This window comes from Leptodactylus fuscus, chromosome 3, assembly GCF_031893055.1.
Source record: "Leptodactylus fuscus isolate aLepFus1 chromosome 3, aLepFus1.hap2, whole genome shotgun sequence".
Classification (NCBI taxonomy): Eukaryota; Metazoa; Chordata; class Amphibia; order Anura; family Leptodactylidae; genus Leptodactylus; species Leptodactylus fuscus.
Genome location: NC_134267.1, coordinates 178,046,483 through 178,070,961, shown reverse-complemented (window position 1 = coordinate 178,070,961; position 24,479 = coordinate 178,046,483). Strand labels below are relative to the sequence as shown.

The 24,479-nt window shown below is 40.0% G+C and overlaps 1 protein-coding gene across 2 annotated transcripts in view; it reads right to left on the bottom strand.

Annotated features, from left to right (window-relative positions):
• The window catches only part of U2SURP (U2 snRNP associated SURP domain containing), a 60,218-nt gene extending 36,176 nt beyond the window's left edge, over positions 1–24,042 (bottom strand). For both annotated transcript variants that reach the window (XM_075268840.1, XM_075268841.1), the window contains exons 1-10: positions 23,966–24,042; positions 15,781–15,882; positions 11,421–11,535; positions 10,994–11,124; positions 9,502–9,569; positions 8,304–8,398; positions 7,248–7,280; positions 7,082–7,164; positions 4,191–4,356; positions 956–1,167 (exon numbers count right to left, since the gene is read on the bottom strand). In XM_075268840.1, the coding sequence (XP_075124941.1) occupies positions 956–1,167; positions 4,191–4,356; positions 7,082–7,164; positions 7,248–7,280; positions 8,304–8,398; positions 9,502–9,569; positions 10,994–11,124; positions 11,421–11,535; positions 15,781–15,882; positions 23,966–24,010 (1,050 nt within the window). In that variant the 5' untranslated portion in view covers positions 24,011–24,042. The remainder of the gene's footprint in view (positions 1–955; positions 1,168–4,190; positions 4,357–7,081; positions 7,165–7,247; positions 7,281–8,303; positions 8,399–9,501; positions 9,570–10,993; positions 11,125–11,420; positions 11,536–15,780; positions 15,883–23,965) is intronic.
• Positions 24,043–24,479: the final 437 nt, after the last annotated feature.

Sequence of the window (24,479 nt, the reverse complement as noted above, 5' to 3'; positions counted from 1 at the left end):
ACGTTAGAGACTGTTGAGGCCTATGATTGGGCCTCAGCAGTCACATGGTGTTGTGACACATAGATGCAAGAGTCACAACTTCATGTAACCCACTGAGGCCTGTTATTCGGTCCCGACAGTAAGATAACTAGGAGACGGTAGGGAGTCATGCTGGAGCACAAGAAAGGCAAGAAAAGTTTTTTATTTTTGATCACCTCCTCTGGGTCTGAAAAGACCCCAGATTATAATAGCAGCAGTTTCAGGTTCCTGCAAACCTGGGAACCTCACAAATATTTGGTTATTGATAATGACCAAATCGAAATAACCAACGTGGACCAAATCAAATCGGTCATCCAGGCTGATCTTCAGCTTTGGTTATGTTTCCATTAAATCTCCCAGCCCTAATATACCTGTATACATAGCTTTTAAGAGACCACAGTTGAGTACAGCAACATTTGGTCAAAAGTAGTATTGCCAACCTACTACTAATGCCAGGAAGCTGGAATTTCAGACATTTGCCTCCTATAAAAGTTTAGGAAATATTCTATATACTAATGAAGGCAGATAATAGATAAAATTAGTTAAAGAATAAAGTAAAACCAAAAAGTTAAAATTCTACAAAAAAAACAGCAATACTAAAAACTACAGAATATTTTAACCAAGCCCTGTATGTCCCAGATTTCACATATTTTCTACAAAGGTTTACACAATTTCCCCAAACAAGCTATGGGACTATACATTATCCAGGCTACAAAAACCTGATGTAAATATATTTTCACATTATAAGAGGAACTACAGATGTAAAAGCAAGGGTGGGAAACTACTGTGGAAGATGTACTAACCTGTATGAACTATAGGTCGGCACGTGTGTGTATATACTTGGAACAGCTGAGCAGAAGGGCTATATGATATTATATTAAATGTGTAAACTATAAAACACCTGCGATTGTGAGGCAAACTCTTTTAAGCCAATTACCTTCTCAAAATCCTCTTTATTTTTCGGCGGTGGTAACATGGGAGCATTAGGATTCTTGAGACGTTCTCTAGGCTGGGCATTAAAAGGCAGACCAGATGGAGGGGGTGGAAGGGTGTGCTCCATCATAGACGGGGGTATATATATTGGGTGTGGCGGGATAGGCACTGCTTTTCCCCACCCTAGCTTCATCTCAAAGGACATAACCATTTTACCTGTAAATTAGAAAGAAAAACACAAAAAAACTAGTATACTTAACTAAGGGATTTCCTACCAAAAGTTCTCAAATGATGTTACAAGGGGTTGGGCCTTCAATACTCATGGTAATAATTAATATATACCTAATATACATTTGATAGAGTAAGCTTGTAATGATTGATCATATTTAGAAAGGAGGAGGGGAAAAAAAGTGTTATACAACATCAGCACCAGGTGGCGCAGTATTACGTAAGTAAATGCTATAACTATTCAATGGGTCATTTTAACCCTAGAATGCGTGACATCAGAAATCTTCATATTAACGTGTTGGGGGCCTTTTAGGCCCCCATGCGAATCACATGGAAAAACACACTTATATAAAACTTCTACAAGTTTATTTTAAAACTGCTAAATAAAATATGACTAGTAAACAAAATTTTACTAATTTTTCACAAATAAAACCAAAAAAATTATTTTTTTCCAAATTTCTCACAAACATATGAAAAAACGCACAAAAAAACGCATAGAATTCTATACCAAACTAGCTGCAGCTACATTTCTATTATGTTTCTTTTCTATTCTATTAGTCTTCCAAACAATTTTGACAAGTTATTTTTTCGGAAGAATGTTCTTTGCAGACATTTTCCTTACAAATTGAACAAAATCTCTCAGTTTTCCTTTCTACGTTTCTTGGACACATGAAACAGCGTTTTCTTTTTCTTTCTCCTGGCCCTGGAATCATCTGAAACTGTACGCCACACCGTTTCATTGCTTCTTTAGTTTGCTTTATCAAGCCTTTCACGTCACTTCGCTGTATCATGTGAGGCATTACAAGCTCATGACAAAGGTCCTTCAAAAATAGGCGTCTCCTGTCCTTCCTCCGTGCATGGAATTCTGGATGATTTTCTGTATAAATGATGAATGAATTCAGGGCTGCTACATCAAGCATATTTGAAAAAAGTACTACAGGTCATCGTTTTGTTTGCCTCTTGCATGAATATTCTCCCACCATCTCATCCATTTTGTCTACACCTCCTTTAGTTTTATTGTAATACAGGATGATTTCTGGCTTTAATTTTCTGTCATTGCTGTCAATACTGCAATTGTGATGCATGGTACTGAGTAAAATCACTGATTTCTCCTTCTTTGCTTTGTAAGATACCAAAGTCGCTTTGTTATTGAATCCAAAGACACTCTCATAAAGTGCTCGCTGACGATTGTGTTTCAGTGCTTCTGGAATTTCTCGGCGGTTTGCCTTGATAGTACCAACAAGTGTAATATCTTTTTGAAGCAGAAAATTGCCTAGTTCAACATTGGTGAAATAATTGTCCATGGTAATGTTTCTACCTGAACTGAATATTGGAACAGCAAGAGTTTTGACAATTTCAGACCCCAGATCCTTCTGTGCTGGTGCCACAGTAGATTACGCCATTTATGCCATAATAACATGCCGAATCACACATCCAGAAGATTTTGATTCCATATTTGGCTGGCTTGCTGGGCATGTATTGTATGAACTTGCAGCGTCCTCTGAACGAGTCCTCTCAAGTTGCTCATCTACTGTAACATTAGCACTAGGATTGTAAAGTTTGGTGCAATTTTTGATAAATATGTTCCAAATATAACTGATAGGGGCTAATTTGTCTGTTTCAAACCTCAATGCACGTGTTCGCTTATCATCAAATCGAATATGTCTTCTAATTTCCTCATATCTGTCCACTGACATTGTCACCTTATAGTGTGGATCAGAAAGTGGGTCCAGAAATAATTCTCGTATAGGAACATCATACGATTTTTGACTTCCTGCCAGCAGTAAAAGTCCAATGTATGGCCTTACCACTCCCTCCCAAAATCACATGACATCCTCATATGGCATTATCCACACCCTGGCCCTCCCACCAGCATTACTGAGTACAAATAAAGTAACTTGAGACACAAACACTACTGAGAAAATGATAAAATATACATGGGGGCCTAAAAGGCCCCCAACACGTACAGATGTGGTTTTCACCAAAAAAGCATTGTTACACCGAAATGCCTATGAAAAAAATTATATGAACAACTGGATATTACCAAAAACGACATACTTGAGGATTACCTGGAGTTTCAAAATTCTAACTTAAGTAATTTTGCAGATAATAGCAAAAAAGTAAGCATGGGGGCCTAAAAGGCCCCCAATACGCATTCTAGGGTAAACACTGTGTAAATGGAACATATTGTTAGTATTACTTGTAATATGTATATACAGCTATATATAAATAAAAATTCCATACTGTATTGTGGGGTTAAAATGCTTCTTGTTTGGTGTCCATTAGAATTTGTATACAGACACACCAAGAAACAAAGACATCATTAATGGGCTCCCCCAATTGTAAATCTTCTTTATTATGGTATTTGTTTATTTTCTATTCTTTTATTTAATTATCTATATCAGTGGGGTGCGGCATTCTTGATGCTCACTATCCTTAACCCAGGGTAAAAACACATGCAGTCAGACGACTCAAGCTGGGTTCACACTAGTGCTTGGGTTCTGTTTGGTGATTCAGTCCCCAAAACTGCTGGGAAAATGCGGAGAAGTCCCACAAGCAGGACTTTGCTCTCCATATTTTTTTGGGCACAAATCTGGTGGACTCCATTATAATCTATAGCCTAGCTTCCGCAAGTAACCGCTATTTAAGCGTATTGGGTTTCCGTTTTTTTTGGTTCCACAAGCGGATGCATAGACCAGACACCCGAGCACAAGTGTGAACTTTGAGTCTCTTTCCTGTGCCAGTTACAGACAGGCATTTACCATGACGAGGCAATGAACCTTACTACATCCAGTGGACACAGCCTGCCCCAATACCCAGCTGGCACAGCCTGTTTCTGCACTCAGTACAGAAACTCAAGTACACAAAGTTCCATTTAAAAATTTGGGAGATAAAATACATTAGGAAACAGTGCCCAATTCCATTATTATATAGTATACACATACACACTGTAAACTGGGATACATAAAACTCAACATCAGTACACAATGTCCGTGCACTACAAGTGTTACCATTCAAGTTTTTCAGTGCTCTTTCAGCATCTCGTCTGTTCATGAAAGCAACAAAGCCACAGTTCCTTTCTCGTGCTCGCTCCTCATCTGTTCTTGGCCACATGATCTTAACACTAGCCAGTGGGCCAAACCTCCCGAACTCCTGGCACAGCATCTCCTCATTCATCTGGAAAAGTTATTGAATGTCAATAAACACACTTTATTATACAGAGGATTCCAAGCACTGGCATAGGTTTTTACAGCTGGCTTAATTTCTTAACATAAAAATCCTGGGGAATTTTCACACTTTTTTTTATTACCACTTTATTACAAATAGAGCATGTTATAGAGCAGGAGGAGCTTAGCAAACTCATTGGTGGAAAAGATTCAGTATATGCTGCCATTATGAATTTACAACTTGCTTTTTCTATGCCTAGAAACCATCATGACATTCTGTGTGACTGTGTCTGATAGTCCTCATGTCTAGATGATGGTCTCCAAGCACAGAAAGAGATAAATGAAGAAAATGTAAAACGAATACAAGCTATACTGACTCAATCCACAAAAAATATATAGCAACGTGCTCAGCTCCTTCTGCTCTATAACATGGTTGAAGTTTGCACTGCATTCTCTCGTCAGTTGGAACAAAGAGGGGATAAAAACTTTAAACCCATTAATAACCGAGCCTTTTTTTTTGCGCATCATTTTTTCCTCCCCACCTTCCAAGAGTCTTTTAATTATTTATTTATTTTTTTGGGACCACATGATGGCTTATTGTTTGCAAGCCAAATTGCAATTTGTAATGGCACGGTTCAATACCCTGTACAATGTACCGGGAACCTGTAAAGAAAAAAATTCTGAATGAGGTGGAATTGGAAGGGGGGGGGGGATTCAATTTACGCCAATTTCTTTCACGGCATTCACTATGTGGTACAAATGAGGTTACCTGTATTCTGTGGGTCAGAATCACAGCAATACCAGTTTTATAAAGTAATTGTAATGTTTTGATACCTTTAAAAAAATGAAAATCTTTGCAAAACAGAAAACAAAAACAAAAAAAAAAAACTGTGTCGCCATTTTCTGACACCTGTAACTTTATCATATTTCCATGCAAGGCGCTGGGTAAGGCATCTTTATTATGTGCGGCAACACGTAGATCTTATTGATACAATTTGGAGTAAGGTCTGATGCTTTGATCACATTCTATTCAATATTTTATTTTTTTAAATTTTGTTTTTTTTAAAAAAACAAAACAAAACAAAAAGAGGCATTTGGCCATTTTGATGTTCTCTTCCGCTATGATGTTCACTGAATGTGATAAATATTTATATATATTGATAGTTTCAGCATTTTTAAGCACATGGATACCTGAAGTATTTATGTTTATTATTGTTTAATCTTCTGTAATCTATGGACGGTGAGAAATTGAATTTTTGTATATTTTAATATCTTTTTACTTTCAGACCTATAGAGACCTTGAACCCTAGAAGGTCTGATTTCTCATACAATACACTGCAATACTAATGTATTGAAGTGTATAGTAAAATCCAATAGAACTACGGTAATGACATGCCTGGGAGCCTTCAATAAAAGTGTTAGTAGCTGTAGCCATGTGTGTCCCACAAGTTGAATTATACACTGCTGCAGTACCCATAACCTCCACTATTTGAAGTGTAACAAGTTAGCAGCACAATACCGGAAGGTAGTCAAATGCTGGGAGCTACACGCTCCAGGATCCGCTGATTTGTAATATTTTCCAGGAGTCAATCTACTGAACTAAAAATTGATGGTCCGTAAGGTCAAGCCATCTAATTTTTAAAAAGGTGAACAAACCCCCTTAGGGAGGGTTCACACGGTGTAACGTGCCGTGTGATGTGGCACGCCTACACCGCGGGAGCCTTTGCGGGCCGTACACGCTCCCACGCGCTAGTTTGCGGCCGTGGTTTATAGAGTAATCGATTCCTCCTAGACTGACCCATTTGGCTTGGCTTTTATACACACAGTAGGGATTGTTCCTGCAGCGATAATTGCCTTTTGGTACTTCTTTTTCCAACCATGTCTCTTTTTTTGGTGTGAATCGGCTGGACAAGAGATCATCTTTTATTGCCTTACATTTTTTTAAAAGTCACTAAGGGGCGATTCGTTGCTCTTGCGTCTAACAAAGGGTCATTCTCAATAAGATGCCAATTCCTGTGAATGGCATTCTTTATGCAACCTGCCATGGGGCTGTACTTAAACTAAGTGCTGAGTGCATGAAACGGACGTAGCTTGAAATTGTTGCTTCCCCTCTCTTCCTGTGCAAAGTGTTTTAAGAAGGATGAAATAAAGGATCACATTTTTAAATGAAGCACCCCGGTGAGTGCCCTGCTTTTTTTTTTGTGTGTGCATATCTATACTTATAGATAATTTAAAGTTAAACATTTTTGCAAATATAAGTAATTAAAAATTCTGCAAAGTTTTAAAAATTTTCTCTAACTTTCTTAGTGGTGACAGTCTTATCTTGATCGATTGCCAATGGATACGACCACTAATGCAGAAACTTTCTATGGTCTGGGACTTGTCAGGAACCCAGCTATGATTTTCTTATTGTAGCCGGGTATCAGGCAGGGACACTACATGTATCAGACGATATCCCGGTCACAATACGGAAATCATGGCTGATTTTTTGACCTTAAAAAGTTTCTGCATTCATGGTCGTATCCACTGGCAACCGATCAAGACAAAAAGACTGTGACCACAAGATAATAAGAGAAAATCTTTAAAACTCTGCAAAATGTTTAATTACTTATATTTGCAAAAATGTTTAACTTTTGATTATCTACAAATATAAAAATAATTATGTACATGGAAATACCCCTTTAATGAATGAAAAGAAAGAAAAAAAATGCTCTCATAGAACACACTGGTGTTACCTGAGGGTTGATGTTTCCTAGATACAGATTAGTTGTGCTCGGATCTCCAACATCGTGTGATCCAGGGGCATAGTCATCAAGAGCTGAGCAAGAGAGTAAAAAAAAGTTAATAATCAAGAATTCTATAGGGATTGGCATATAATAATTAAAATAAAAGTGGTACCACCAGAAGCTCTGCTTCTTCTTGACTGAGGATCCACTGAAATATGAAAAAAATGCAGCAGGTAAATTGTTTTTATCTTGACTATTTAACATTACATATAGCAAATATACAACTGGAGTGACCTTACCAAAATATATATAAACTATTAAGAAATGGAATCACCTTTCCCTGACATTAACCCACAAACCTGCCTTTACCGTCATGCCTGTTAAAAACTTGCTCAAGTGTATTTTTTCTTAAAGGGGCTCTATCACTGGGAAAAGTCATTTTTATCAAATCACATGCTTGCATAGGCTTTAGAAATGCTACTTCACTCCTACCTTTAGTATGTAAATTGCCTCAGTGGTGTCTGAATAAGTCCATTTTTATTAATATGCTAATGAGCTTTCAGCCAGTACAGGAAGTTCCCAGCAGCCTCCTCTCTCCTATTATCTCCTATGTGTGTGAGGCAAACAGGAAGCTGAGATATCATCAGCAGCAGTCTTCCATAGGAAACAACAGGAGAGGAGTGCACGATGTATCGTGCAACAGTCTAATTAGCATATGAATAAAAACAGACTTATTCAGAAACCACTAAGGCAATCTACATACTAAAGGTAGGTGTGAAATAGACTTTCTAAAGCCTATGCAAGGATGTGATTAGTTAAACACGACTTTTCCCAGTGATAGAGCCCCTTTAACCAGTTATGCAACATAGCCAAAGTCTATTCAAAATCTGCTATTGTCGATGCCGTAACCCACATCTAGGACTTGTATCCATGTCGATTTCTGGCTTCTTCTACACACTGAGGGCTAACGGATCTTCCAGAACCTTAGCCTGAGGATGATGTCACCAAAGGTCATTGTAAAGCTCCTCCATACTGCAAACACTGCATTTAGTCAACAACCTGTTATTTTCTAGCATTCTAGACAGCCCTGATATGTGGTAAAAACATATTCAATATTCTACAAATTACTTATTTGTAATCTACGAGCCAAATCCATATTGCTACAAAAAAAATCTCAACATATTCTTAAAAATCTGACTTGGAAAAGCAACAATTTTAAAACATAACTTACTTGGCCGTCTTTGTCCTTCACCATCTGTTTGTGGAGGCTCAAATCTGCTCATTCTGCCTTTTGTTTTGTGCCTTTCGTCCCTCTCTTCCTGTATCCTAAAAAGAAGAACAAACCAAGTAAGAAGAACAATAATATCCTTTCAGTATATGTTCACACATTTTTTACAGGCAAAAAAAAAAATCTGCTTCAAGAATTATGATTTTTTTTTTCTACTTCAGAACACTATGGATCTGGAAATATATATATATATATATATATATATATATATATATATATATATATATATATTTATTTTTTTTAAAAGCTGTTTGTTTTTTTTTGTTTTTTTTTTTAAAGCTTTTGTGCAAAAAACCACATCAAGTTTTTCCACCCTCCCATTGTGTTCCAAGACAGAATCTGGCTGAAGATAGGCCATACCCCTTTTTTTCCCCACTCTAGCTGACAAAATATCAGTTAGTTAGAGGGGAAAAAAATCTGCTACTGCCATTGAAATGAATGGGAGGTATTTTTTGAGGAAGATTTTGTGACACCGCGATTTTCCCCGCAAATTCACAGTAAGGGCAAAGTGGATAGTATCTAGTGAATCTCATGCCCACTCTGCTGTAAAAACCGCGGTACGGACACGCTACGATTTCCAAAGCCAGTGTGGTTTTTGAAATTGCAGCATGTCAGTTTTACCTATGGAAACACCGGTGGTTTCCCCATAGGTATAATTGTAACAGAAAGTCTGCTGAGAGAAACTCAGCGAACTTTCTGTCTAAAAGGCTGCCGAAAGAACAGCGATGCGTTGCCGCCGCAGATTTTCCTGCAGCTTTTTTTTTTATTATTATTTTTTTTTTTTATAAAAGGTGTAAGGCTCTTAAATTAATGTTAAATCTAGAATGGCAGAAGTGGAGAATTTCTTGTACATTTCCTCCTGTTAACCCTGAACAATACCAATACCATGGTTTTCAAATGTATTTAAAAATAAATAAATGTGAAGAAACAATATATATAAATTATAGACAGATAGGCAAGTGTCCAGCTGCGTGCATAACTCACACGTCCAATGACACTACAAACCGTGTTATCAACAGCAATTACACAAGGAAACCAACCTTATAGAAATGTACATATTATTCTACCCTTGGTAACCTGTGCTGGTTTATCTGGAGCCCGAATAAATTTCACTGTATATTAGTAACAAAAATGTACTTACTGCTTGAGTTCTTCTTTGAAAAGCTCCAAATTACTTTTCTTCTTCTCCTTCTCTCCTTTCTTTAAAGGCTAGTAAAAAAATAAAAACATAATTTTAGAGTTTGGGATTCCATCCACTCAGATTATTTGCAGTAGAAAGAATGGTCACACACTGCAGATAACTAGGGTACATTTAGAGTCTGAATCTTTGATGGGAACAGTTACCTAAAACATGTATGAACTACCAACAATATGTTATAGAGTAAGAGCAGACTGATCAAATCCTTTAGATTGAAATCCCTGCTCTATGTTTTGGAGTCCAGTCTTTATGCATGTGCATACAAGAGTTAGTTGGCGGTCACCACTTAGAACGACTCACTAGACCCCATTATACACTTGTCCTATTCTATGCATTATCCTGCTTAGCTACTCCTGCTTGTTAGCATGCTGTTGGAGGAGAAGACTACACGTTCAACATGACATAACCTGTAGACAGTAAAAAGACCTTTCTAATGATCCTTTTACACCTAGACCTGGAACAGTAACAAAAAGGATCCTCGACAGCTAAAAGAATGAACATTTAACCATCACAAATGGTTCAGCAGTACGGCTGTGGAATACACTGCCACAGGATATTGTGATGGTGGATTCATTGTGTAAGCACAAATGCCTTTCTTAAAAAGAAGCTATAGGTATAAGGTTATGGAGATCAGATTTTGGAGAGGATAAGTTGATCCAGTGTTTAATACAGATAGATCTGGAATCAGAATGAAATCCTCCACACCCGACATGGGGCATCAATGGCATCAAGGGGGGAGGGGTTCTTTTTGTTGCCTTTTTCTGGATAAACAATGAAGGGTTGTAGGCTGGGCTAGATGAATCTGTGTATAATAAGGGCAGAGAACAAGCAGAGCTGTTCTTCGCAGTAGTGATAAGGAGACACTACGTGCTCCATTTATTTGGACTGAATCAAATCATATCAATAGAAACTGACCAGAAACCAGTTTTGGGAAATTTGCTTATCTCTATCCAGGTACAGTCCGTTATCATTGAAGATTCAAGATGCACTAAGATCATCTGATAATCCCACAGAGAAAGCACTCTGTACAAAAAAATTTTGTTACTGCTCTCCACTATTAGCCAAAATGGATTTGATCTAAGCACTAAGTACATATTAGAGAAATACGTCTAATGCAGTTTATAGTTACATTATATCTAACATATAGTTACATACTACTTAATAGTGTAAAATATAATCTCTCATTGCAACAACTCAATGCCTAGACTAGAAGCAGTCTATCTCTCACACAGTGACAAAATGTAGGGCTGACATCAGATATTTGTAAACTAGACAGTAAGAAGGAAGAGTGAAATCCTCATATAAAGCAAGAGTTAGAGACCACCAATAATGGCACATAATATGTGGGGGGGGTTTTGTGTGTGTTTTCTCCCCTCAAAAATGCTGAAATAACCTTCAAACAGTCTTTAAAGTATCAAGTATAATTTTCTCTTACTGGTTTTTTAGGTTCCATTGGTAAAATCTGAGGGGGTGGTCGCTCAATAGGTGCTGGTTGAGGTTTGGGCTCAGAAAACCGTGAAGATGGCTTATACAATTTCCCCTTCTTCTCATCTGCCTCATGTTCATCTGCAATAAAATAATTAGAAACGTTTCTGAGGAGTGATCAATAACCATTGTGATTAAAGTGATATCAGACAATAGGTGCATACATACAAGCAGAGCTACACACTCACGGTGTATACACAAAGCTTGAGCCTTGGAAAGAGGTTGTTTTAGAGACACAGTCATGTTCTGTATGCATGATCAGACAAATGTTAATATTTCATTAGTTATGTCATAGCTTCTTTATATTTCAAGCTAAGACTTAATAACTTAAATTTTTCAACTGGGATACACCAGTGTGTGGGTCTCGTCATACATACCTTTTGTGGCGTTGACAATGCCCCCTCTGACAAATGTTTTAACTTTGCTGGCATCACCTCCCTCAAATGCAGCGAGGAATTCCTCATAGATCTCCGCAGCAGCTTTTTCATCTTCCTGTGTAATGGAAACTGATGGTTAGTACCTAAAGACTAATGAAAGTAAATAATCTTTCAACAAATCATATATGTTCTAATATTCTTAAGGTGCATTCACATTACCGTTCTTAATGTTCGCTGCAGTCATCTGAAATAGGATGACAATAATGGACATTAACTATAAACAGACAAACATAGGGGCTCCCTCTGTCGGTATCCATTCCCATTGACACTAATGTAAATAATATGATGGACTATCTTTCGTCATGTTTGTTTACTTTTGTAACAGAAGAAAAAACTGCATGCACAAATCTTTCTTCAGTCAGAAAAGTAAAAAAATCATGACCACAGATAGCATGTTGTTTATGTTAGTCCCAGTGGGATTACAGAGGAGGGCTCCGTCTAGGTCCGTTATTTTTCTCCAGTTAATGTCCATTGCTGTCATCCTATGACTGACAGCAGCAGACATTAAGACCTTGTGCACACAACTAAGTGTACATCTGGTGTAGGGCACAGTTTGGAGTAGAATGCAGTCGGACAGCTCTCAGAGTCACATCAGACTGTCATCAGAGTGCATTCTGTGATGAATTCACATCTATGTGAGCTTCTGATTTGTTCTGTACATAGGCTGGTCTTACACGGCCGTAATTATTTTACAGTCCACAAGTTGCTGATCGGCAACATAGACACTGCAGATGCCCGTAAACTGCCGCACTCGCCCATAGAGTTCTATGGGCGAGTCCGTGCAGTGCCGCAATTCACGGCCATTACGGACATGTTCTATAAATTGTGGACCACGGTTGCGGCCTGGCCACACCATGATAAAATATCCGGTGGTGTAAGAGGTCGCATTGAATATAATGTGTCCGCAATTGAAAACCCTCAATTGCGGACTTACATTATGGCCGTGTAAGACCAGCCATAGAGTTCAACAACATAGTGCAAACCTATCCTTAGTTTTCAAATATAAGGAAAAGTCATTATAGGGAGAGGGAACATTGATTTTCCCATGGTGGTAAAATTTATTTTTAATTATTTAACTGTACATAAATAAGAGTCAGGGCCAGTAAGTATTAGGTATCTGATGGTCCATCTAATTGGACAAGAAACTGGCACTTGAAATTCCATTCCAAGGGGTATACGTACATATAAATGGATGTGGATCACTTGGTCATGCTGTAGTACTCTGCATCTCATCTGATCAGAAGCATTCGTATTTACAGTAAAGACTGAAGGATAGCAACCCCCTATTTTACTAAAGGAATACTTTATAATACTTTATAATGTCGGCCACTTGCACGAAAGCAAATTTGAATAAATCTGCCAATTTCAGCAGAATAGGAGGATCTTATGTGTTTGTAAGCTCACCTTCCTGGTACCAATAACACATTGGGTAAGGCCTGGTTCACATCTGCGTTCGGTAATCCGTTCGAGGATTCCACATGGGGACCCCCAAACACTGGGGGTCATGAGGTAATATGAGGGACATGATGGGGTTAACAGTTATTAATGTGAGGTATATGGAGTTACTGAAACTAAATTAATAACCCCAAATGCCTGACATTAATAGGCAGAGTAACTAAAGGAAGTCCCTGTGTGTGTCACGTTACTGTAGCTTCCTCTCCTCCATACAACAGACATCTTCCATAAGACACAATGAATCCTGGCCACTCCTCTGCAGGGTAGATGCTAAATCCTAGTGTGCTAAAGGACCTCTGATGACGTCATGACCATGTGATCGGACTCTGGTGTGGGCGGAGCTACTAGGATTTAGACTCCACCTTATCTGCAGATGTTACATACCAGTGGCTACAGGACCTTTGATGACATCACAGTCACATGACCTCATGACAAGCCAATCACAGAGCAGTAGCACTAAAGGACCTCCCCCTTCCAGTTTTCTGTGCTCCGTGGACCCCGACTCGTGTATAAGCCGAAGAGAGCTTTTTCAGCATGAAAAATGTGCAGAAAAAGTCGGATTATACTCGAGTATATACGGTACACTGTAGCTGTGTATTAATGTAGAAATGCATAAACGTCACTCAGACGTGCTCCATTTTGGCCACAGGGGAAACTTATAATTAGCCAAATCTTCACCCAAGCGCTTATAGTTAAAGAATCTTTCATTGCTGTAGTGCGTGTAAATATCATTTCCAACATGTTACATATGCTTTCAGCCATTCAGACAACCCCCTGGGTGTTTAAAGTGAGCAATAGCTGCACTGAAATCACCTTGGTGAGAGGGATGTCAATCCAAAAGGAATGTGTTGAGTAACAGCTATGACTGATTCTGCACAGCCTTACTGACTTCACTATACAATTTACATACATTTGCCCGTAATATTTCTCTAGAAATATATTATACAGTCTATACCAGAGGTTCTCAAACTTATTGCATCTACCACTCAGAGACTCAATTATTTTCTAGCACCCCAATAAAAAAAAATTGAACTTTTTTTTTATCTTAAAGGGATACTATCATTAAAAATCTTTTTTCTGTGGATAACATGTCGGAATAGCCTTTAGAAAGGCTATTCGTCTCTTACCTTTAGATGGGATCTCCGCTGCGCTGTTCCTTAGAAATACCGTTTTTTACCGGTATGTAAATTAGTTCTCTGGCAGCGATGGGGGCGTCCCCCAGCGCTGGAAATGCGATGGGGGCATCCCCACTGCTGCTCGAAAACGGGCTCCAGCAACGCCTCTATCTGCAGCTGGATCCTCCCCTTCCTTCTTCGTCTTTTTTCGGCGTCACGTCGGACGCCTATGCACTTGGCTCCTGCCAGTGGGACACTAGTAGAGCCGACTGTGCATGCGCGGCCATAGTTCTGAGGCCGCAAATTGCGCGCATGCGCAGTCAGCTCTACTAGTGTCAGCCAATAGAGGTGACGCCACCGAAGAAAGAAGGGGAGGATCCAGCAGAAGATAGAGGCGGCGCAGGATCCTGTTCTCAGGCAGCAGTGGGGACGCCCTCATCGCATTTTCAGCTCTGGGGCCTGCCTCCATCGCTGCCAGAGAACTAATTTACATACCAGTAAAAACTGATATTTCTAAGGAACGGCATGGCGGAGATCCCATCTAAAGGTAAGAGACGAATAGCCTTTCTAAAGGCTATTCCGACGTGTTATCCACAGAAAAAAGGTTTTTAATGGTAGAATCCCTTTAAAAATCTCAATCATTACTTTAATTAAAGCGGCCGTATGAGTTCAAACTTACATTGTAAATGAGGCTGATCTAATGAGAGCAATAAAACACAACTTTAGAAATAGTTAGAAAACCTTATTCAAATTAAAACAAACATTTCAATTTAAATTTTAAAACTAATCTAATGTGAAGGGTAAATCTGATTATTTTTAACAAGTTTCTTAATATCAGGAAGAATTTACTCAAAAACAGTTTAAATCACTGCATTCGGTAACATGCAAACTATTTAACTATTAAGTTAGCAGCAATGCCACAGCGCTAAACCCACGTTCACACAAATTGGAACAAGTATCGTTAATCCTACCACTTCATACAGGATTGCTCAAATCGCATTTATCAATAACTTGTTCAAATTTGATAGCTCATGGGCTACCTACAAAAGCCATGATGAACAGGGCAGGAATAAGAACAAAATAATCAATGTAGTGTAGTAGGCAGGTATGGATTTTAGTTTAAAATATTAGAAATACACAAATCAGCTATCGCCCCTCTAAAGCGCTTCAACACTCCCCAATTTTCTCTGGGCCCTTTACCGCCCCCCTGTAGGCCTCCAGTGCCCACAAGGGGCGTTATCACCCACTTTGAGAAGCAGTGGTCTAGGTCATCAGTATGTGGTCTCTGGTGATCAACACCGGGCAGCACAGAGATTGGCTGTTCCATCATTTTCCAGGCTCTCTTTATTCCAGTAATAGGAGAGGTGCTGCAGTTCCCTGGAACCACCACTGGAGTGGATGGGAATGAACCATAGCTTGCTGGCACCAGAACAGCTGATCTGTGTGGGGTCCAGGTATCTGACCTGAATGATTACTTGGGGGCTAGAAAATCCCTTTCAGGGAATGCTTGCACTAACCACATTAGGCTAAGACCCAACGTTGCTGAAAAGTTGCATTTTTTTGAGCCAAAGCCAGGATTGAATTGAACAGAATAATAAGGAAGAAGTATAGATGCTTTCTTTATAGCTCCCCTTCCTTCTGCACCCATGGCTAGGTTTTGTCAGAGGGAGACAGGGCACCCCAACAGTGTTAGCAAAACTTATGCCATAAAACTAAAGGGTTAGTCTCACCTTCTTTTTAAGCTCCTCTTGCTCCTTCTTGCTTAGTGTTCTCTTGGCAGTACTCATTTTCCCAATGCTAAACGCTTTAAGCTTACTTTCCAATAGAGGTTGCTGCAAGTAAAGAACATCTGTTAATGCCCTAGAATGTGAATCCAAAAACGTGAGAACGGCAGTAGAGATTATACACTCCCCCCCCATCTTGTCTAACAACCAAATAGATTTTGCTATAAAAGGGAAACATTGGCAACCGTTTACGATATATAATGTACTATAGGAGAAACCGCTCTAGCCCCCCCCCCCCATCTTTATTTATGTGTGGCCACCTCTATGCTGCAAACAATCCAAAACACATCACACACCAGCAAGTGTACTAAAGCCAAATTTACCCACAAACAGAAGCTGGAAATATCAATGTGGTGATCCCAGAGGGGAGCTAGAACACTTACAGCTGTTTGTAGGCAAAAGGGCTACCCCAAAGCCGGGAGCACCAGAGAGGAGTCCAACGAGAGTCATCGGACTCACCTCTAGGCAAGTATAAAGGTTTATTTTATTTTTTCATTGCAGGTACAGATGGATCTAAAACGGGGCTATTTGGGACACTAAACCCCCAGATTGTAAGGACTTTTGGGTGGTTTAGTGTTCCAAATCCACCCGACAGGTTATCTTTAGTGGATGAGTTGCATGTCCGATCTTACTTTTTTCAGGAATCACAGATGACACACAACTAAAACAATCATGTGAATAAACTAACTGGGAAGATTTTGGACCTGAAAGATTTAGATCTCTGCTCATTCTGTGCTAAGGAGTGCATTGGGCACTTTTACAACTACAGACAGTTTTCCATGAGCATACATATAGCTGCCACAAGAAAAATGGCAGTATTGCAAGCGACCATTTTCTCATGGCCAGCGGGCATGCGCAGTCGGCTTGCCCTAGGCCCGAGAGAACTCATTTACATACCGACATAAACCGGGATTCCTACGGAACGGCAGTGCAGAGAAGACAACGAAAGGTAGAAGAATAGACTTTCTTAAGGCTATTCCTACGTGTTAATGAGAAAAAAATTGTGATTGAATGATAGGACCGCTTTAGTAGGTCTGTCCACTGGACAGAAAGAGCAGAGATCTTAATGAATAACAAGATATTCTGCACCTTTCCTCAAAAACTGGATTGATGTGCTCAGCTCTTGCTACTTTATAACACGATGCCTGCAGATCACACCACGTTTCCAACATGCTAGGTTCTCTTTCAGACTAAGCCCCATGGTTTTTGTTGTTACAGATTTTGCTATGGTTAATTTTAAGCCAAAATAGGGAGTGGCATGAAAAGAAATGGAAAATATAAAAGGAAGCTTAGACTTTTCCCTTCTGTAAAATGCACTCAAAATCCCACAGCAATATCTGCAGCAAAAATGCTGGCTTTCTGCACTGTGGGGCATTAGACTTAAGGTCTGTCCGATGAAATACACTTTTTTCATATCCTTGAACAGAGATCTCTGAGCACCCAATGACAGAGGTTGCAGGCAGTCAGGATGTCCCATACACACTAGGTTATTGGCAGAGTCCCTGTCACATCCAGCCAAAAGCTTTTTTCACATCCTAGTAACTTCAGCTTCATCCCGGGCAGGATTTGTTTGAGTTCGAGTTGCAGAACCTCAATATCATAAGCTTATGTTTAATGTTTTGTTACAATCTCAGCAGGTTCTCTGGCATTGCAGGAGACACTGCTGAGACTGCAGTCACTGCTACTAACCGATATGGAGATTGCTTTCTAAACTACAGATTTCCTATCATATGGGGCATCTACAAAACACAGCAGTGTAAAGTATAAGGGTTTATGTAGGGTAACTATCTTTAGTTTGTGTTTTAATATAGTACCTGGACATAAGGCACAGGGACACACCTCTTATTCCCTGTGATAGTTGTATAAAATCCAGCACCTAGCCAGACATTTTTCCTTTAGGGTCCTGTGGTCATAGCCGCACTCAGTGCTGGGGCTGTTAGAAGCAGATTGCTGGCTATTTCTCATTAGTGCCATGAATGGAGCAGAGTACAGCACCTCGCCACGGGACTAAAGCAGCGGAAACGTGTTCTGTGGAGTGGAGATTCACCATTCTCTATCAGGTAGTCTGATGGAAAAGTCCGAGATTGATGAAAGCCAGGAGAAGGAGAATGTTACCTACTTCACTGAATTGTGCAGGCTGTAAAGTTTGATGCAGGAGATAGAATGCTAAGGGGGTGGTTTTCAGGGGTTGGCCTAAACCCCTTAGTTCTAGAATTGGAAAATCCTTGTGCCTTAGTATCTCAAGACATTTTACACAATTGTACACACAAAGCAAGATCCATACAGATATTACTGGGAATGTTTGATTGTCCTTCTCAATCCCACTGATCACCTTTGGAATGAACTAGAAGGAATATTGTGAACCAGGCCCTCTGACCCAACATCGGTGTCACCTCAAAAATGCTCTTCAGCATATATTGGCAAAAGTTCCCCACAGACATACTCCAAAATCTTGTAGAAAACCAGAAGAGTGGAAGCTGTTTAGCAGCAGGGAAGCTCCTGTCTGTGTAATACTTTTGTTCATATAGCGTATGTTCACATTTGTATATTGCCCAACCAATATGTGTGGACTTCAGAGCTCTCAAATGAAAAAATAAAAAGTCCCAGCTTGTGGTGAACTTTTTTTCCCCCTAACAATTATGTACAGGCATTCTTATGATGTGGCTACTAAACAAATACATTGAAACATTTCCCTGCATCAATGTAATAATGGTGTATCACCTGCTTTAAGTCTATGGGATGGCTGAAAATAGTAAAGTACAACAATACTTTTCAGATAATCTCATAGACTCTAAATGAAGCTACAGGACATCCGGTCCGGTGCCTATACATTTATATAGGGGACATGGGACTCCCATCATGGTGATACATGGGGCTCCAGCAGTCAGAACCCCCATCTATCTAATAATCAGGTGATAAACCTCAATCTTAGTACAACCCCTTTAAGGGTCATTAGAACATTCCTAGAGATATCGAGAAACCGGTTTCTGAGATTTGTCTAGTCTTGAACCGAACAACATCTTGTTTCCTGCAGATATTTGGAACGACTAAAGTGACGCCCCCATAAGTTGCTTGTTCCTAGTTATGTGATTTCTGCTGTTTCCATGTATGATCTGCATTAGAAGGAAGAGAATATAATCACAACGGACCTGGGTTCACTTCCCACTCAAGTACTAAACATAATGCGCACATTATGAACAAAGATCAGCAGGAGATCTGTATACAGGGTACTCAAGCAGCAGGTCTAAAGTCTCTGAATGTCTTTGTACTCAGCAGCTAAACGGTAAAAAGTGAAAAACAAAAACCCCTTGAGCAGAATGACATTTCTATTCCAATGTGAGTCTGTAACAAATTAACTATTTCTACAATCTACATCTATAGTACATTAATTGGAGGAAGTCCAGCGCTCAATTAGAATTCCATAAAAGGTATCCTATGGAGGTTATGACTACAAGCATGTAATGTCTATTACACATAAACTGTGACTGGATACAATAAAAGACGCACCCTTTATGGAATATTACACAGACAATGGACTATCACCAATGTGACAAACTACACAGGTATATAGTATATGGACGGCTGAGCTCATAAATCTTTTAGCACTCATGTATAAAAGCCTATAGGTTTAGACAAGTGCAGCATCACAGAGGTAACAAGAACATGTGCATGTAGATGAAGCAAAGAATACATTGTCCAGTGCTTACAACCACTACATACACCAAGGGGATCATTCTTTATCCTTTCCTTTGTTTCTCTACTACTGTCACTAGGTGTACGAGCTCTCATAAAATGTACAAAAGTTGAGACTGGAGTCAGTGCCTGCAGTTATATTTTGGGCATTTTAAGACAAACCAGTGGTGTCACATACAAGAAGAGATTCTCAGCTTTCAAATGGCATCAAGATGACAGTTCTGTAATTATAAGGAGTTGCTCACGGTCAGAAGCACTGTTCTATACTAGCTTGGTTATTAGTGACACGACAGTACCACCTTCAATCGCTGAGCTAAGACTAGGTTCGCACCTGCCCCTGGTTCTCCATCATTCGGGTCTGAACAGAGAGCCTGACTGCTATAACACCATTGGACACAGGCAGACCCCATAGGCTATTATGGGATCCGGGATATGGATATGGGATTTCTGGCGGTTACTGCAGCACAGATGCAATCTTAAAAGGGTTATCCAGCTTTCAAAAATGATCTGCACTCTCTGTTCCCTTGTGTAGCCTTTTCTTGGTTTTATTTTACTTGAGACTCCTTGTATCACTGTTACTTGTGAATCTATGAAGGAAAAAAAAAACTACATTTCCCATTAAGCAGCTCCCTGCTCTTCACTCTGATGAAATCACATGTAATAAATCACTTCCACATGAGGTCATGTGATGCTGTGATGTTTCTTTTGCAAGCTCCCCCTTTGAGCAGGGAGATAAACAGTTATGAGAGAGTTCTAAGGCACTCTGGGGACATCTGGTCCTAGAGGTATTTGGACAAGCTAGGAATCCATTAATATATATATATATATATATATATATATATATATATATATATATATATATATATATATCCTTGTGACCAATGGGAGAACGCATACCTCTTTTTTTTTCATAATAGGGTTTGTATCCGTCTTGGCCCTATGAACACTTTTGAGTTCTTTGTTACTTTTTTATGTGCAGTTTCTACCCATTGATAGCCTACAGAACAACAATGGATGCCAATGACAATGTCTCCTTTGTTATATTGCTACTCATAGGATCGATATAACTTACAGCTTTCATAGTTTAGGATGTCAGCATCTTACAAATAGATATTGATCCATTGCCTTATATGCTGTACCTTGGATCATGCTATTCTACTTTGTAATGTTTTGTTATACCTCCATGATTATTTTGTATATGAAATCTAATAAAATAACTGAACCAGAAGCAATGTTCTAGGTTTTATCGTGGCCGAGATATAACTGTTTGATGTGATCCTCTGCCTCAAGTTTCCCTGTATTATACAAGAGCTCCCCCCTCCATATCCCTAATGAAAGGAAGTAGAGAATTTCACAGGAGATAGCCAACATTTGTTAATAAAAATATAGTAGAAATCACTGCCAAAAAAAAAAAAATCAAGCGTAAAATTAACCTTAAAAAGAGAGTGTTAACAGGGAAAAAAAAAATCGGTATCGGACTAATAACAGTACCTTGCAGTGCTTCTACACTTTCCAAAGATGTTGGTTATCTAGAGCAGACGGTGAAGCCCTGGCAGGAGAAGCAACCTAAAACCTTTTCCAGCTAATTTTCATAAGATTAAAACACTTATATTCATGAAAGCGGAGCTGCAATGCAGGCTAAGACAGGCTTCTTTGGAAAGTGTAGTGTAGCAGTCATTGGCCAGATACTGATTTTCCTGCTGACAGACTCCCTAGATTTAAAAAGGAAAAAAAAAAAAAAAAAGAGGTCAGTAAAAGTTCTTTTAAAAAGAAACTTTACAAACATGATCTAACATAGGTAAGGTTCTGAAAGTGGGTTCTCTTTAAATAGACAATCAAATAGGAAAAAAAATGCCCACAAGGGGTTAAAAAGTATGTAAGTGGGCATCAGCTGGACTTTAAGGTCCTAACGTCCCATGTAATGTTGAGCGAATAGTATTTGAATCCTAGTTTCGAATACCTCGCTCCCATAAAAATGCATTGAAGCCGGCCTGCGCTTAACCCCTTCGCAATCAGCAGCTCCCATGCATTCCTATGGGAGCGAAGGTATCCAAATCTAGGATTTGAATACTATTCCCACGTGGTAAAACATAACTTTAAAGAGAAAATGTGCACACATCATCTGGAGTCAGGGGGCCATAACAGAAATCTTCATCAGCTCCTTGTTGGCATCGTCTACACCAGAAAACTGGCAGGAATGGTAATAAATCTGATCTGTGAAGAAAAGTGTTGTGGCTCAAAATGAAAGACGTTTAAATTATTGCTACTTTTTTCCCATGAATTGCGCACTAGACTTTGGTACACAAACCCCAATGTGTTTGTGCTGTATGACAGCCGTTACATGGTCGTTTTTCCTGTATGTGTGAATAAAGCCTCTCTTTTTGGCCATCTTACAAATACATAAGTGTTAGACTTGTCATCTATTGGTCCATTCAATATGTTCTAAACTTAGAGACTCCATCAGGTGGAGCGTTACATAATATTCAGCTCTACAGACCAATACAAACAAGAAAAGTCCAAGAGTTACGACACGACTGTAAGCGGAAACTGCTCCATGACAGACAGAAATAGCCCTGGAGAAGAGGAAAGCAAACTGTTTACCCTGGTCACAGAAGACACCAGTGTACTTCACTTCTCAAAACAAGAGGAGTCAATGTTACCTGTATATTATAGGAATCTAGAACCATGGAAACAATGTCATCTAGTCTCTCTACGCATTACATAATATCTAACCTTCATGTAGCCACTGGAAGTCACATGACCCAGTACAGGCATTAGTAGAATGCCTTATGTACTGTACAGTAGATTATTATTATAACATATTATATTACTAGTATAGGGAGAACATTTACAAGGACACATTCAGTTCCACTGTCACAGGTATATAAAATTCAGCACTTTGCCAGGCCGTCTGCCCTTATATACATTTGTTCAAAGGATTTCAATGAATGTCATTGTGCTACTGTAAATGGATGCTATCATTGTAACAGTGTCAGTTCATGATATTTCTTCCCTGCTTGATATTCCATGACCAGTTGTGAATGGTATAAATGAAAAGTAGAAGTGTTTAAAAACCACAGCAACACAGCCATAAAGTGGCCAACCGCATAACATTTCAGAGCGGAGGGGTAAAGGCCAGCAAGGTCACCGACACTCTGCTTATTCACTACCTACAGACTTCCAAATATCCTCTATCCTCAACATCAGCACAATAACTGTGTAGCATGGGCTTCCATATCCGAGGAGCTGCATAGATAGAGTGGAGTAAAGCAAGCCAGCAATGAACTCTGGAGTAGTACTGATGTGTTCTGTGGAGTGAAGAACCAAGCTTCCTTTTCTGGTGGTCTGATGGACAAATCACTTGGCAAATGCAGGAGGACATCAACTGCCTGACTATATTATGGTAGCTGTAAAGTGGTGGTGCGAGACCCCTTAGGCTGGTCTTACACAACCGTATTGAATGTACAGTCCGCAAGTTGCTGATCGGCAACATAGGCTCCGCAGATGTCCGTGTCCTGCCGCACTTGCCCATTGAGTTCTATGGGCGAGTCCGTGCAGTGCCGCAATTCACGGCCATTACGGACATGTCCTATAAATTGTGGACAATGGTTGCGGCCCGGCACACCATGGATAAAATATCTGGTGGTGTAAGAGGCCACAATGAATATAATGTGTCCGCAAATGGTCCGGAATTGAAAACCCTCATTACACATTCCTCATGTACAACAGTCATTTATGGGATGGCCAGATGACTAACAGTACCTACTATAACACAAACTGCACCAAATTGTGTATATGATCTTATGTATTGCCAATGGTGAAATCTGTAGTGAAACTCCACAACATAAATGCCATTTGCACCATAGATGACTTCCCTCTGTGCAGTGTTATGCATGGTGTGCATGAAATTCACTGAAGTCCTGTCCACGTTGCTGTTATGGTAAATGTGGTGGATTTTGCTTTCCTGTGTAGATACAGCCATGGAAGTCTTTCCGACCCCTCAGGCAGAACGGAGGAACCCCAACCAAGGCCACGACAACCACAACCCGGGGGAAAGTTACCAATAAGGCCACCCTTAGCCAGGACCAGCATGACCACTGACTACACGGTCTCCATGGCCGCAGTCCTACACTGCAGCTCCCACCTCACAGTGACATATACCCGGTAACCCCGCTGTCCAGCCCGTACTCCACACCGGCACCTACTAGGCCGCCACATGTCGGTAACATCATTCATGGCACTAGAGACAAGAGAAGCAGCAGGCCGCAGACACCGGAGGACGGCCACAGAATGAGGGCAGGCCGCGGCTCCTGCGCACCACACACTGCGGTCACACGCTCCTCACAGCCGCTTCCACTACAGCCCAGAATCCTCTCAGCACATTACCGTGACACCGCTCACACCGAGCCCTGCCCTCCCCGCCACTACGCGCTCTCACCTTAGAACCCGCTCTCTGCGAGCCGCCAGACATCTTCTCCGCCATCTTGCGTCTCTACAGCCCCTTCAGGCCAAACAATCGAGAGCGGAAGGAGGTGTGTGCGAGCCGCGAATCAGCCCTGAAGCCGATACCTGAGCTATCGATGCCACATAGAAGGGAAAGAAGCGCGCTGTGCGGCGCTGAGATGACGTCACTGTTACCTATGATGTGTGGATGGGACTGTAGTGATGGCTGTGCAAGAATTTCTTTAGTCTTGTGTTACAGCATTAGTGTGCGACAGGAATCTGGGATAGTGGTGGGGTAGAGTCTAAATCCTAGTGGGCTAAAGGACCTGGTCCCTCTGCCCACTTGGATTTAGCTTGTTCTATATAGAGCCGGCTATATCCTAGTGGGCTAAGGGACCAGGTCCTTTAGCCCACTAGCATTTAGCCTGTTTTATATAAGAAAGCTAAATCCTATGTGGCAAAAGGACCTGTAATATATACAGAAATCTAATTTTTTTTTTTTTTTTAAA